At 31.7% G+C, this 17105-nt stretch overlaps 1 protein-coding gene across 3 annotated transcripts; it reads right to left on the bottom strand.

Annotated features, from left to right (window-relative positions):
• Positions 1 to 11434: 11434 nt before the first annotated feature.
• Positions 11435 to 16792, bottom strand: LOC105035495 (uncharacterized). 3 transcript variants are annotated; one of them, XM_010911066.4, is made up of 4 exons: positions 16628 to 16790; positions 12685 to 13263; positions 12290 to 12423; positions 11435 to 11643 (listed from the first exon to the last, which is right to left on the bottom strand). In XM_010911066.4, the coding sequence occupies exons 2-3, from the start codon at positions 13077 to 13079 to the stop codon at positions 12291 to 12293; spliced, it is 528 nt and encodes a 175-aa protein (XP_010909368.1). In that variant the 5' UTR covers positions 13080 to 13263; positions 16628 to 16790; the 3' UTR covers positions 11435 to 11643; position 12290. The 3 variants fall into 3 exon arrangements, with proteins under 3 accessions (XP_010909368.1, XP_029117798.1, XP_010909369.1); XM_029261965.2 differs by lacking the exon at positions 16628 to 16790 and adding an exon at positions 13350 to 13712; XM_010911067.4 differs by lacking the exon at positions 12290 to 12423 and having other exon boundaries at positions 16628 to 16792.
• Between the last annotated feature and the right edge of the window lie 313 nt (positions 16793 to 17105).

Here is a 17105-nt window from a genome sequence, read left to right as displayed (position 1 = left end):
TGTTAGTTATGTTTTAAACTTTCTTTACATTTAAGCTTGTTTACTATTCATTACTGTTCATAGTTACAGTTTAGTACTATAGCTAACTACTATAGTATATGCACTGTGCAGTACTGTTATATACTATAGCATGACGGTAAACAACTGGAATGCTACCAAAGCTGTGAAGTAAACAATGGATCAATCTCCTAAAGGTAAACAACCCTAAGGTTGATAGAGATTGTGAAATAAACAATAGATCAATCAGAGTAAACAACCCAAATACCATCTGTAATATGCTATAAGGTTGTACTAAAACCATAGTTCAATCTCTTGTACAGTCGTAAAGTAAACAACGAAGTGACTATATGCTAACAGATTAGTTAGAGTACTTTGTTTACTTTTAAGTTTTTGTTTATGTCTTTGTTCTATTGTTTAAGTATTGTACTGTACTTTGTCTTTTATTTTGTCCTTAGTTAGGTTCTATCTCTTTCTGTTAGTAGTCTTTTCCATTTTTATTTGCTCTTATTTATTTACTACTGCTAGTTACTAGTTAGTCTGTTCTTTCTGGTAATCAGTTTGTTCTTTTGTTAATTTTATTTATTCTGTAGTTTATTTACCTTTTTAGTAATAGTTCATAGTTTGCAGTTTACTTTTACCAGTAGTATAGGATACTCAGTAGTTTATTTATTACATTTATGTTCATTTACTTTGTTAGCTTATTTATAGTCTTAATCCTTCGTAGCCTTCAGGTTAGTCTATTTACTTTGTATTGGATAGTTCTAGTTTTAATCATTTTAATTTTTTGAAGTATAGTTTATAGCTCATTCAGTCTATGTTCTCACTAGCTTGTGTTCTGTTTGTTTTCTCTTTTCGTTAATTTATGTTTCAGTTTGTATTTTCTTATTTTAGCTTAGCTTGTGCTTTAGTTCGTCTTAACCTTCCATTAGCTTGAGCCTTAGTTTAGATTTGTTTTCAATAGTTTGATAGTTTGCTTCCCTCAAACTGTTCATCGTGTCTGACTCTATCCTTCTTCTCGATTTCGTATGTCTATTTGTTCATCCTTTACCTTTGTTTCTTGTGTCTAAGTAAACACTATCTGTTGGTTTGACCTCATCTGCTCTTCAATAATAATCATTTTACTGTCATTCTCCTGGGTTCCAGGCTGTTTGTTATACGGTGCATGTGGACAGTATCGTATAGCTCATAGTTTGTGTATCCATTCACTGCTTCTACGTATACGCACATAGCCTACCCATTTACTACTTCTACGTATACGCACGTAGGTCACACTGCTGTGACAATATACTTGTGGCATTAACCCACTCTCACACACATACACCGCTACTTCCACACGTACGCACGTTGGCTCGAGTCAAAATTGGTATCAGAACTAAGTAGCCACCATTTTTCGTGCTGAAGAGGGGATCTTGTGATTTCTTTAGCTGTTCAGAGTGAAGTCTGTACAGCTAGCACTGTAAATCCTGCTTAGCCGAGGGAAGGCGTTAGGGTGATAAGTCACAAATAATCTATAGGTATAGTCTCTATAGCTGGTATCCTTAGATCTCTTGCCGAACGATTGATGACTGATTCTGCTCTGTCTTTTACTGTATTCGAAATGGGTAAAATATTTATCTGTATTAGAACTAATCTTAATCTATGTTTATAAAATGTTTCTAATCAGCAAAATGACTAAAACTTTAGTAACTTTTGAGGAGCTAGATAATAGTTAATTAGTAAGAGCTAGATTAGTAGTTTAGACATTTATAAGAATTAATTAGTAGTATAGATGTATATTTCATAGAATTTAAGATAAAACTTAGTTTAAAATAGAAATTAGAGTGAACACTTTCTATGATTCTTTTGGTTAAAAATATATACACTTAGATAATAGCTAGTTGATTCTCTCTATATATTAAAATGAATGAAGATGTTGAAGTCTATGAAAATATCGAAGCCTATGATGTTGAGGACTGGGATCAAAACGATATACAAGATGATATAGAATCCATCTACCTTGAAGAAATAGAAGAAAATGAATTAAGAGAAGATGAATTCTATCCAGAAGAAACTAATATAGAAACGTTCTCTCCAGAAGTACTTGAAAAATCTGATGGAGAAGTTGAAGAACAGTCCTTTAATTATTATCCTCAGAATCTTGAAGGAACAGAACTTAGACTTAAAGATTTTGAGATAAAAAGACTCTTCAAGCCAAGAAAAACCTCACCTTCTAAGATAAAAAAAAACCTCATCTTCTAGCTTAAAAAATACTAGGCTTCAAAAACCTGCCTATTATCCAACTATATCTTCAAACAAATCTTCTATTAATTAAAGAAAATTAATAAATAATTCTAAAGATTATAGTGTAAATCCTACTATAGATATTTCATATTTAAATGAAAAAATAAAAATAAAGATTAAAAAATTAGTTAGGTTAGTTCTAAGAACTCCATATGGCTCTTATTATTGATTCTAAAATCATAGAAAAGGCTGAATTTCCTATAAATAAAGAACTACTAAAAGAAGACTTTGATTCTAATAAAAAGAAAGATAGAAAAGAGTGGTTCTTGGATACATATAATAAAAAGAAAAGAAAATTTATAAAAGAAATATAGTTTAGCCAAATGAGGGCTGAAGAAATATATATTTTATTCTTTGACTGGTTCGATAAATATTATATCCAAGGCCTTGAGGAAGCTAGTTCTGAAATACAAGAAACTGTAATTAAAAAGATGATGGTTGAATCATTGAAAAATTGTAGAAGCTCTAAAGCTGAATCTTCTCAGGTTCAAAAGAAGAAAAATAGAGGTCAACTTGAGGTTTCTATCATCAATAATCCTGATCAAATATCTCAAGTAGAAACTCATTCTGATATAATCTCTGAACCTCTAGATCAGGTTGAGCAACAACAAAATTGTATTGACTATCCTCTCAACCTTAAAGAAACTCAGACTGATAGCCTTTTAAAGGATGATAAGAAATCTAAAGTTGATCGGAATAATTCTGATAACTCATTAGTAAAAGATTGGTGATTTTTTCATAAAGATCGATACTCTACCCAATCTCTTGAAAATTGAAACTGAAAATAATTCATCTGAAGAATCTGATAAAATCCTGATTGAAGAAAATCCTTTTGATAAAATCATTAAGACTGTTCATAGTCCCAATATTGATACTGATACTGAAGTTAATCTGAATTCTATATTAGAATCCTCTGAGTTGAGTCCAGGCGTAAGTCAATTGAAGGTACCAAGCAAAGAACATGATGAAATCATTAAAATTATTACTGAAGAAGATAATATGGATCTAACTAAGGTACCTCCTATATTTGACCTCTATAAAGTACAATCAGATAAAAAATTCTCAAAAGACTTAGATAAAATTATATTGAATCAATTTGATAGAATTCCTTCTTATGAAAATCTTGAAGAAACTGCTTCTGTAGGTCTAGTTTAATTCCTTTATCTGAAGAAATTCATGAAACTTCATGTTTCTCTAAGGATAAAGAGATTAATAATTTTTTAGAAACTAATATTCTTTTAGTCTTAGGAACTAGTAGTCCCTTAGGAATTAGTAATTCTTTAGGATCTAATAATCTCTTAATCTCAAAAAACTTTGAAAATAAGAAAATAATTAATAGGAAGAATATAGTTAGTAAATTATTTATCTCGAAAAGTACTGAAGATAAATTAATTTCTAATTATAAATTTGTAGTTAAGGTCCTTAGGATAATAAATTATTATCTTAGATCAACTTGGATGGATATACAGTTATCAAAACCTTTTTATAACTTATCCACTATCCATTCCAAGAGAAGATCTCTTGGTTGGAACCCTGATGGACTTATCGAATTCCAAATGGTTAATAGTTATCATCAACTGACAATGATACATTTGAAGGACCGTAAAATCCATAATTATCCATAAATTTTAATTGCTAAGACAATGGTAAATTATTTGTTAAGGCAATTGAAAAGTTGGTGGAAAATCTCTTCTACTAGCTCAGAAATTGTGAATATTGTTCAGAAGAATTCTAAAGACAACAATCCTTTAAATTATCCTCTGAACACTATAGATAAGTTAGATATAGATATTAATAATAAATTAAGTAATCTTAGGAGTAGCTGTTTAGATGAGTTTAGATGATATAGAGATATTTACTCTGCTATATTAGGTTTAAAAGGATTTTTCTTAAAGTTATCATCTCTAGATTTAGAAATTAATTTAGGAATAACTTCTTTACTCCTAGAAAAAGATAGAACTAGATTAGAATACATAGGTAATATTAGCAAATTAGATAGAGTAATTCTTTCTGATAAATCTAAATTGAATAGTAGCTCAAAGATTAGAGATCAATTTAAGCTATCTAGTAAAGAAAAAATAAATGATCTCTATATCTCAATAGACTTCTATTATCAATATAGATTCCAAATAGATAATCTACATATAAGAAAATATATAAAATTTAAAAGAAAGTTTGATAAGAGAGCTCGAAAGATTCCTAAAAAGAAGAAAGCAAAATCTTTCGAGGTTAAAATAAGTACTAACAAATATATATATATATATATATATATATATATAGATAGATAGAAAAATATCTAACCCTTAGTAATAGTAATAGATTTTTGATAACTGATCGATTCTCTAAAATTAGAAGATCTATTAGATTGAGAGATTTTATCTATAACTTTAAAATCTTAAAACAAGATAAAGTCTTTACCTGAAACTCAGATCCTTATTCATACAAACTAAACTTGAATTAATGAGAAAAGCTTAAGAAAGATCATATAAGACCAATAGAAAATATTTAAAACATAATTGATTTTATAAAATCTTATACATTTTGAAATTAGTACTAAGTTCTTTAAATATGAAAATTAAAATTTTATTTATTCAAAATCAAAAGAATGCTTTGAACTGTTATCATAAATACTTACATTATGTCATTTTAACTCTTCTGAATTTCAAGAACAAGGATGCAGTCAAGACAAAGAATTTCTTAGAGTCCTAAAATTAATCCTTAATACTTTTAAGATACTCACATCTTTATTTTTCAGAGACTCAAAGAAGAAAAAAAAGGAAAAAATCCTTTTATATGATGAACTAAATAAAGATTTAAAATCTTTGGAATCCTTTCATTTTGATCTTCCTCAAGAAATATGCTCTATAATTTATAAAGCATGGGATGCTCATCTATTCCGATCTGAAAAGGAGTTTCTCCACTATATGACCAGTCTAATCAACGACTTAGTAGAAAAAGAATATTCTTTGAAAGCCATCAAAGAAAATATTTATAAAGTTGGAAGACAGATAACACAACCTATCTCTGAACTCATCTCTCTCTATAATCTCTGTGAAATACCAGAGATGCCAACAATGATTAAGTTCAAAAAACTTGATTATTGAAAAAAGGCACAAGAGGTTTTAAATTCTGAACTCCAAGAAGATATCTATAAAAAAACTAGTCAGACTGATGAGTCAAAGAAGCTCCTTGAAGATATACAATTATTCTTAGACAATTGGACCTATCCTAAGCTCTTTCTACCACTGATAAATATACTGACTAGACCAGAAAAAATCAGGGCTTTATATAAAGGACTTGTGAAGCTGATATCAATAGACTGTGCCATGCCATATGATATATTTTCTTGCATTGTTGCCACTATACTAAGAGATGTGGAAAAAAATCAAGAATATCTTGAAGTAAAGATATATAGTTGTATAGAAGAAAAGAAGATAGGAGGCATTGAGTATCCTTTTCAAATCTACAATATCAGTGCTCTTGAAGATGTGGATAATCAAGTGAGATTTCGATCAAAATTGACAAAAGAAAAGAAAAATCTGTCAAAGACTTTGCTCCATCTGCTAAAGAATTTGATCTCAAAGTCTATAATGTAATATCATATTTAGAAGTTTATTAGGTAGCCAGAAAATTACAACAACAAAAATGCTAGACCGATGGATGAATTTGGGTAACTACTGATCTTCCAACAAGAATACCAATTCAAGAAGACTCTCAAGATCTTCTGTGCAGAGAAAATTCATATCTAGAATGGAGTACTCTTCTCAACTTAGAAAATTATCCTAAAAGAATTCGAAGCCAAAGACTATTCAAAGAAGGTGTCATATCATACCTAAAAATTGAAGAAGAATTTGGATACAACTACAAACAAATAGACATCCATCTATATTATGGTCCAAAAAGTTAAGCAAAATAATTTTTGCCAGTACTCAACCACCTCACTCCAGAAGGTTGAGCTTTGTAAAAAAAAAAATTTCTACTAACCCTTCTACCAATCTCTTAGTAGATAAATTTTTTTTTGCAGGTATAATCCAGTGGCTCTTCTATTAGCCACTTCTACAACTAGATGATTACTACTATTTTTAGAAGACAACCACTACTACTATTCTCTGAAAGCAATATCAACTAATATTGAAGCCGGTTCAATTCTTATAAACAGTTCATCCTCAAAAGTCGATCTACACCAGGATCCAGAGACGACAAGAAAGCTACAGAAAGACTCCTGATATTGTCGCTATTCATTTAAAGGAAGATTCCTGACACACTATACGCTACAGAAAATCGGACTTAAAATCAATTAAATTTCAACTTCAGGTCCAACTTCCAGAGACTTTCGAATTTCAAAACAAATGAAGTCCACCCAGATTCCAAACAAGTTGAGTTCAGATAGTTCTTTCCCTCGTCTATAAATAAAAGAGAAGGCATCCACTCAGGGGGAGGCCGAGCATGGAGAGGCAAGGCCAAGAGAGTGGTTCGGTGCTATGGCAGAGTTCTTTCCGCTCTTTGTTATCTCCATCCTTCTTTCTCTTCATTTCTAATCTTCTTTGTTCTTTCATCTTCTTCCTCCCAAGCCTTCATTTAACTCCTTCATCCCTTCATTTCCTCCACAAAGCTTTCATCTTCTCCATATAAACTTCCACTAATCTTCCCATTTGTTTCCTCCATGCCGACAACATCATGTGAAGGCATCTTCTTTCCTTCCACCAACACCACCTCATCCACCCATTCCACTAAAAAACTCCACTTCTCTCCACATCTCCAAGAGACTTCTTTCATATGCAAAGAGAGCCTTTCTTCTTGAGAAAGCTTTCTTTCATTTTTTGAGAAGTTTTCTTCCTTCATCATCTACTAATCCATCTCCATTACTTTTCCATTTATTGTTTCTCCTTCAAACAATTCCATTCCATCTTCTTCCATCATTTCCTCCACAGATATCCCACAAGCTCTGTCTTAGCTCTGCTAACCCATGTGAGTTTTTTCTAAATAAATATGTTTATGGTGTGATTAGACATGTATTAACATATATTAGCGCTCGTGGTTTCTATTTAAGTTTGCTCAAGTTTGATTAGTACACGTAAAGCTTGTACGTTGTGTATTTTCATTTAATCAGACTCTAAGTGTGCTTTTATAAATAAAACCCATTTTTCTTTTCATTTTACTATTGTTAGTTATGTTTTAAACTTTCTTTACGTTTAAGCTTGTTTACTTATTCATTACTGTTCATTACTATTCATAGTTACTGTTTAGTACTATAGCTAATTACTGTAGCATATGCACTGTGCAGTACTGTAGTAGAAATACTGTGCAGTACTATTGCACACTATAACATGTTACTGTAGCATAACAGTAAATATTTGGAATGCTACCGAGGCTGCGAAGTAAACAATGGATCAGTCTCCTAAGGGTAAACAACCCTAAGATTGATAAAGATTGTGAAGTAAATAACGGATCAATCAGGATAAACAACCCAAATACTATCTGTAACATGCTATAAGGTTGTACTAAAACCATAGTGCAATCTCTTGTGCAGTCGTAAAATAAACAACAGAGCGACTATATGCTATCTAATTAGTTAGAGTATTTTGTTATGCTTTTATTTTAAGCTTTTGTTTATCTCTTTGTTCTGTTGTACTTTGTTTCATTTTGTTAGTTTTATTTATCTTATTTTGTTTTTAGTTAAGTCTTATTTCTTTCTAGTAGCAGTCTTTTTATTTTGGTTTATTTTTATTTACTACTGTTAGTTATTAGTTAGTCTTTTCTTTTTGGTAATCAGTTTGTTCTTTTGTTAATTTTATTTATTCTGTAGTTATTTTATCTTTTTGATTATAGTTCGTAGTTTGTAGTTTATTTTTACTAATAGTTAACTCAATAGTATAGTTTATTTTGTAGTTAATTTATCTTTTTGCAATAATTTATTTATGCCTTTTGTCAATAATCTAATTTTTGCATTTATGCTTTTTATCCTTATATTAGTTTGTTTACTTGCAATCTGGGTGATCTTAGTTATTAGAAAATTTAGTTCTCTTGATGGTGTTTATTTGCTTTAGTTCTCCTTAAAGTTTGTACTTTTAGTCTCTTATAATAACCTAGCTTGCACTTTGGTTCATTTTAGTATTTCATTAGCTTGTATCTTAGTTTAGATTTTTATTTTCTTAGACTGGCTTTAGACTTTGTTAGTCTATTGATCGTATGTCTGAGCTTTGTTAGTCCGTTCTTCATCTCCATTTTATCCATCTTTTACCTTTACCTTATTTTTTATTTGCCTAGATATTACCTATAGGTCTGACTTCCTTTACTCCTCAATTATAATCATTTTACTTTTACTCCTAGGTTTCGGATTATTTGTTATACGGTGCATGCAGGCAGTATCGTATAACTCATAGTTTGCATATCCATTTGCTGCTTCTACGTGTATGCACGTAGCCTACCTATTTATTGGTTCTATGTATACGAACGTAGCCTATCCATTTACTGCTTCTATGTGTACGCACATAGCTTATACCTGTGGTGTTGACCCACTCACACACACACATACCGCTGCTTCCAAGCATACGCACGTTGGCCAGGTCAAAATTAGTATCAGAGCCAAGTAGCCACCATTTTTCATGCCGAGAAGGGGATCTGGCGATTTTCTTTGCCATTTAGAGCGAAGTCCGTATAGTGAGCGCTGTAAATCTCGCTTAGCCGAGGGAAGGCGTTAGGATAGTAAGTCGTAAATAGTCTGTTGAGATAGTCTCTATGGTTGATATCCTTAGATCTCTTACCGAATGATTGATGTAAAAAAATAAAAATAAAGATTAAGAAATTAGTTAGGTTAGTTCTAAGAACTCCATATGGCTCTTATATTGATTCTAAAATCATAGAAAAGACTGAATTCTCTATAAATAAAAAACTACTAAAAGAAGACTTTGATTCTAATAAAAACAAAGATAGAAAAGAGTAGTTCTTGGGTATATATAATAAAAGGGAAAGAGAATTTATAAGAGAAATATGGTTTAACCAGATGAGGACTGAAGAAAGATATATTTTATTTTTTGACTAATTCGATAAATATTATATCCAAGGCCTTGAGAAAGCTAGTCCTGAAATACAAGAAACTGTAATTAAAAGGATGATGGCTGAATCATGGAAAAATTGTAGAAGCTCTAAAGCTGAATCTTCTTAGGTTCAAAATAAAAGAAGTAAGAGTCTAACTCAGGTTTCTACCAATGATCAAATTCCTAAGGTAGAAACTCTTCCTGATAAAATTATTGAACTTTTAGACCAGGTTGAGGAACAACAAAACTGTACAGATCATTCTCTCAACCTTGAAGAAACTCAAACTGATAGCCTTCTAAAAGAATTTGAAGTTGATCGGGATAATTCTGATAACTCATTAGTAAAGATTGGTGATTTATCTATAAAGATCGATACTATACCTAATCTCATAGAAGTTGAAACTGAAAATGATTCATCTGAAGAATCTGATAAAATTCTGATTGAGAAAAATCCTTCTGATGAAATCATTAAGGCTGTTCATAGTCCCGATATTGATACTAAATTGACTACTAAAGTTAATTTGAATTCTATATCTTTACTAGAATCCTCTGAGTTAAGTCCAGACATTAGTCAATTGAAGGTACCAATCAAAAACTATGTTGAAATCACTTAGGAAGATTATATAGATCTAACTGAGGTACCTCCAATATTTGATGAAGAACAATCTGATAAGGAATTCTCAGGAGAATTAGATAAAATTCTACTGAATCAATTTGATAGAATTCCTTCTTATGAAAATATTGAAGAAAATGCTTCTACATCTGATTTATAGCCAAACTCTTTATCTGAATTCGAAGCTTTGAACCAGCCTATCTTAAACACATTCTCCTCATCTAGTAGGTCTAGTTTAATTTCTTTATCTAAAAAAATTCATGAAACTTCATATTTCTCTAAGGATAAAGAAATTAATAATTCTTTAAAAACTAATATTCTCTTAATCTTAGGAACTAGTATTCCCCTAGGAATTAGTAATTCTTTAGATCTAAGTGATCTCTTGGTCTTAGAAAATTCTGAGAGCAAGAAAATAGTTAATAGAAAGAATATAGTTAGTAAATTATTTATTTCGAAAAGTACCAAATATAAACCAATTTCTAACTATAATTTAGCAATTCAGATCCCTAAGATAATAAATTATTATCTTAGACCGACCTTAGTGGATTCACAGTTATCAGAAACATCTGACAACTTATCCACTATCCAATCCAAGAAGAGAGATCTCTTGGTTGGAATCCTGATGGATTTACTAAATTTCAAATGGTTAATAGTTGTTATTAACTGACAATGATACATTTGAAAGACTGTAAAACCTATAATTATTCACAAATTCCAATTGCTAAGATAATGATAAATTACGGAGGTATTTGGTTCGTAACCAAAATCGAAATGGAAATAGAAATCGGAATGGCTTGGAATCAGAATCGGAATGGCCAAATCCCCCAAAGCATTTGGTTCATGATCGAAATCGAAATGGATGATTTCCATTGTTGTTGTTTGGTTCATCTAAATATAGGAATCGAAATCAACTCAAATTTTCATGTTTACCCTTGAACTAAAAATCTTCAAAAATTAAAATTTTTAAAATAACAAATAGATAACAAATCAACTATTATCGAAACTTTGACAAATGGATAACAAAAGCATGCTTACATCTGTTTATCTACAGCTTAGTGAAAAAAAAAAAAATAGCCTCTCTCAACTCTAAATACATAAACGAAACGTACTTATGAGTTGAGTTTTGAAACCTTCAGTTTTAAAAAGTTCAGAAATTACAAACTTTGATGACATTTCGTCATAAATTTCTGACCAGTTGCATGAATAAGCATGGCAATAACAAAATCTACAATCACAAATATCAAACTGTATCTAGCATAGATACGCATAACAATCATTGTCAACGTATAATCATAGACATTAAACTGAACACAAAAGAAAAAAAAAGTTAAAATTTACTTTCTGTTACATGGATTACAGACCATCACATGTAAAGATACAATGAAGAGGTTAATACATGCTGAATTTTTATAAAGGCAACCTGCACCATCAACATTAGTTTAATTTAAAAAAAAAAAAAAAAAACTTACAAAATATGACAACCAGATTTGCCAGAACCAATATCTTAAACAATAAAAGGCGTCTCTTTTCTTAAGAAGCTAGAATCTCTTTTTGACAAAGATGCACATGCACATTGCCAACAGTTACAAAAATAAATAAATAATTATCAGGATTCAAATCAATAATGTCACCCTCAACAATCAGATCTTTGTCTTGAATAGAGAGCTTCTTTATTTGGTTACCAGATTTTGCAATAACAGGATTTGGTCCTTCCTGCAAGATCATTTAAAATACCAAGATATTAAATATATGAATAAATAAACACAATCTGAATCTCTTCACTTTTAATACCCAGGTAAATGAAATAACAAATGATTAGCAAATAGACATAAGTATCAGAAAAATAAACTCTGATAGAATGATACAATGTGTTCCAAATTATATGCCTCATATCACAACCTGTAGTAAGGCCATAATTATTAAACGTAGCTGGGCCACCAATCTTTTCCCATCACAAGTCATGGAAGCAAAGAAGCAATTTAAGATAATACACTAAAAAAAAATAGAGGGCATACCACAACAACTTTGGCAGAGCCATCGACTGTTGTATGCAAACTGACATGCTTGCAGATAACTCTTTTGTCAGATATAGCAAGGTTATTGCAGCCAATAACATTACTTCCTTGAAAAATCAGTATATTCGAGAATAACAATTTTGAATGAAACATGCAAGCCAACAATAATAAATGTTTCAAGTAAAGGATTGGTTTGTCCAATCTTGTTCCATCAGTGTAATCAAGCAACAAGAACAAGAAGGAAAATAAATCTATTTTCTATATTTATTTATCAACATCATATTAGAGTACTGAAGTTAAAAATAATTCTAAATTGATCTACTCAAAATAAATTTAGCCCTTACCTCATCCAAACACGCATTTTGAAGTCTGAAGATATGAAAGCAGATGATGCCATAATTTTATATCATTCCAAAACCTAAACCGCCAATCATTTGTCATATCAAAATTATCAAGATTCAAATAAATCATGACAATCCTGCAAATGATATATATCATAGTCAAATATAGGAGAACAGATATGCCAGCAACCTCCAAATTTGATCAAATCTCACAGTCCAAACAAAACAAACATTATCCAATTTACTGATCCAACATCATCATGATCATAAAAATCTAACCAAAAGATTCTCACATTTTCATAACAAAAAGCCAAGTACTCCAACAATAACATCACATGAAATACTAGTGTCTAAAACCTAATGCACCAATAGCCGAGTCAAGAAGGCTAAACACGTACTGCCTCTTCAACTGTGGTGGAAGGGAGAAGAACACTGCACTCTTGCTAGGCTCTGCTACAAGAATATCAGCCACTTTTATCACTTCACCACTAGTCAATGCCTCTAATGTAAGTAGCTCCTCCATTACTCTCACTGCATTCTTCTCAGCCATGTCTTGCTCACGTGCCATTGCTTCAGCTATGGTACCAAAATGCATATCTATGTGCGACATAAATGTCTCGAGGATCGTAGACATGGCCTCTAAAATCTCCTTCATAAGATCATATTCTCTCGCCACCCTTGCTTCCTTCTGTTGGATAACTTTCTGCTTCTTTGCCTTTCTCGAACTGCTACCAAATGTCTTCTCTATCGAAGGAGGGTGTAACCGAGTGGCCTCCATCGTCATCATCCTCATCCATGCTAAAGTCCACTGGATCTTTATCACTCAAAATAGCTGCCTCCTCTCTCTCTATATTTTCAATAGTCTCTGCAAATGTTTCAGCACCCTTTTCTGTCGCCCTGTCCTTCCCATAGATCTCTTCAAGTATATCTAGATGAGGAAAAACTACTTCCCATAAACCTTTGGCGGACTCATGCACCTGTCATTAGAAAATCATATATATTAAGAGATGAACAATAAACAAAATATTATTTGAGTAACAAAAATAATATTTATAAAATATACCTTGCACCACTCCATGTACCATATTTTATCACAAGAGATCATCTTCTTTTGGTCATTCCATGTGCATCCTATTTGTGATAATATCTCTACAATAGCACTATACTTTTGCTTTAGATATTTTATCCTGGATTCAATATGTGGAGTAGCCTTCAAACTACAATCAGATAGTTTTTCTTCAATCATTTTCTCCAATTTGTTCATATATCCATTTTTAAAACTACTCTCTCCTTTCCATATGGGATCAGTAGACAACTCCTGAAGGCATTCCACTAACACCGCATCCTCATTATTTTTCCACGAATGCTTGTTCTTTTCTCTACCATGATTATAACTTGACTACATTCATCAGATTCCATCCTATAATAATTATAAATTATGACTTTAATGGTCATAACAAATATAGCCATTATCTTAAAAATAACATATATTACAAATATATAACAATAATATTGTTAAAATTCAAATATGAAGTACACAAACAAGTAGAACCATGTAATAAACAGTTTTATAACAAGTAAATAATTCCATAACAAGTCCATAATATGCTAGGTCCAATATTCTGATATTCAACTAAAATACTTGAACAAAAATAATAAAACATAAAACATAATCAACTCCTAAAAGATGTAGATCTCCAATTGTTAAACATTTGTTGAGCTAGAGTGTTGCTGAAATTAGTTCAATGGTCAGATGTCTCAAGAGTGGTGATGAACTCAACTTCATCCTCTCCCTGTTCTTCCTCTCTTTCCTCTTCCTCTTCATTCTCTTCCTCTTCTTTCTCTTCTATAGGGTCTCTATGCATATACCTCCTTATTAAGTTGTGAAGGAGATAGCAAGCTATAATAATGCGACATTGGGTCTGTACAGAAAAAATGAAGGGCTCCTAAGAATTGCCCATCGTCCCTTGAGCAATCCAAAACATCTCTCAATCACATTCCTAGCTTGAGCATATTTCTTGTTGAAATATTCTTTCACAAATTGTGGTCGTCGTCCATTTCTCCACTCATTGAGATGGTAACGTTGCCCTCTATACGGGGCAAGAAATTCCTCTCCATTGGTGTATCCGGAATCAACCAGGTAATAGCAACCTTGACATATAAAATAAAAAAGTATTATATATTATAATTATAAGATAAAAAAATTAAAATGAGCTTTATTTATATATTTGTGTTCATCAATATATATATACATATCTTGAGGCACTCTTAAACTATTTGGCCTACTTATAGCATCTCGAAGCACACGGGCATCATGTGTAGAACCCTCCCAACCGGACAGCACATATATAAATTGCATGTCAGGCGAACAAACGTCCAAGACATTAGTTGCAATATCACTTTTTCTTGTTTGATACCTTGATTTGTCCTCGACAGAAACAATCACTCTAATGAATGTACCATCTAATGCTCCTAAGCAATTCTAAAACATCAAAAAAAATTTATAACAATATCTAAGTAATAAAAAAATAGAATAAGGCGTATTATTATATACTTTGAAACATCTCCATGCATCATCCGTGCAGTCCTCTGTAATAGGCTCAGGGGTTTTGAACAAAACTCTATATAATTCCAATATGGCTTTAAGACATAAGTGAAACTGTCGACTCACGATTTCTCCATTTTTATCAAAATAAGTTTCAATTGTCCTATTTTTCTGATGGTGGGCTACTGTGTAAAGAAACATAGCAACAATTTCTTACAAGGATATGTTTCGGAAATCTCTCAATCCCCCAATATCTCTAAGCATCTCACAAAGTATACCAAATGTTCTTCTATCCATTCGGAGTTGACTCACACATATTCTGTCATTCCCATTAATAAGCTTACCTAGATTTTTATTTCTTAACAATTTCTCTCTTTCTTTTTTGTGATTAACTGACGCCTCTTAAGATAGATCAATCTCGTGAAATATCAAGTCATATATACCACAAATATTACCACAAACATCATACACATAATGCTAATGTAACGCATTCTTCTCCTTCTCAAATCCATAGGACGACGAGCCATTTCCTGTGTACACAGTTATCCATAGTATTATCTTTAAGCAAAAATATTGATAACCAATAAAATAAAATTGATAAATAAGAGCCCAAAGTTTTATTATAAAATGAAAAAGCACCTGATTACAAGATATAGATATAAGTAGTGGAAGTAACATATGTATATCAGAAGGAACAAAGAAGTAGAAAGGCAAACTAGTACAGCAATAAAATAAATATTTTTAATATTGCATAAATTTTTTGTTGAATGAAGAAGAAAAATGCAAGTATGTATTTATCATTGACATCTAACTATGATGAAAATTTAACTTTATGATCCACAGTTAGCTGTGAATTAGAAGATCTCACCACTTTCTGTGCATATATTTTGTAAAATCTGAGCCTCTATTAGTTTAGTCAGGAAATGGAATATATGATGGTCAAGTGAAAATTTAATTGTTTCATTTGAAAATGTAACCAATTTTACTGCATTCAATAAAAATGACTTTATTCTTTGAACTGCCTTGAGTCAAAAGGATTCAAGCAGTAGATAGCAAATGCGGCATATAGTGCTCAAGAGAATGCTTAGATTGAAAAATGGTATATAGTCATTTTTGCATGCAGCATTCCATGACATTCTGAAATTTCTGTTTTTACTTGACATCTCAATAATAAATAGCAGAGGATAACAAAAATTCTCTTCTAGCAGAAACTTGCCACTTTTTGATGATTCAAATAACAACCTCAGAAAATCTCGCAGATACTGGTTCAATATATACAACCAGATTTTTAACATCAAACGTTGAATACATCAACAAAATATACAAATGCAACAAGGCAAATCTACATATATGTTCATGTTTACCATGGTCAACCACTGCCTAACTAAGAGTAAGCTTACAGGAAGCGCTATTGCGTTAAGCATTTCAACCTGGCAAATCTACATATATGTTCTTGCCAATTTTTCTTGGTAGTTTTTGTGGAAATATATAAATCAAAACTTTGATGGGCATGATATCCCTCATACTAATCAAATCCCCCAAAGCAAGTCAAATCTCCAATCCGCATGATCCAAACACCCTTTAACCCCTAGGGCATCAACAACAGCGAAAAAGAAAAAACAAACAAAAGAACATCACACCTAACCCAAAGAGAGAAAAAAAGAAAAAAAACCCTCCAAAGCTAAGCAAGAAGAAGATCGATCTTGAAGCATCAATATGAATCAAATTCAAAAGCAAAATACAACAGATACATAGCAAATCTTGACCAAAGTTAAGGAGATTGGACAAGAGCTGACCTTTTTTTTGGATCAAGAAGAAGATTTTGAGGGCAGATTACAGCTCCTGCACGATTGTTGGACGATCTGAGGGAAGGGAGCAGGTGAGGAAGGCGGCTTGCGGGAGAAGAAACGGTGATAAGTAGCAGAGAAAGAGAGAGAGAGAGGGGAGTCCATCGGGTTATCCAGGGAGAGAATTTTTTTTTGGTAAAATAACCAAACTTGAGGGACACTTTAGGAAACCAATTTTAAATACCGGAATGGGCTTTGAATCTGCAGAGGAGGTTATGGAATGGACTTCAGGGGGATTAGACCATTCCCATTTCTGAAAATCGGAGTGAGATTCTCTCCAATCAAACAGTTAGAATCGGAGTCATCCATTCCCATTTCTATTCCATACTTTTATTCTTCCAACCAAACACCCCCTATATGTTAGATGTTAAGGTAATTGAAAGGTCGGTGGAAAATCCCTTCCACTAACTCAGAAATTGTAAAAAAA

The sequence above is a fragment of the Elaeis guineensis genome, chromosome 6, assembly GCF_000442705.2.
Source record: "Elaeis guineensis isolate ETL-2024a chromosome 6, EG11, whole genome shotgun sequence".
Taxonomy (NCBI): Eukaryota; Viridiplantae; Streptophyta; class Magnoliopsida; order Arecales; family Arecaceae; genus Elaeis; species Elaeis guineensis.
The sequence above is the reverse complement of the archived record's forward strand: the minus strand, read 5'-3'. Positions and strand labels throughout refer to the sequence as shown.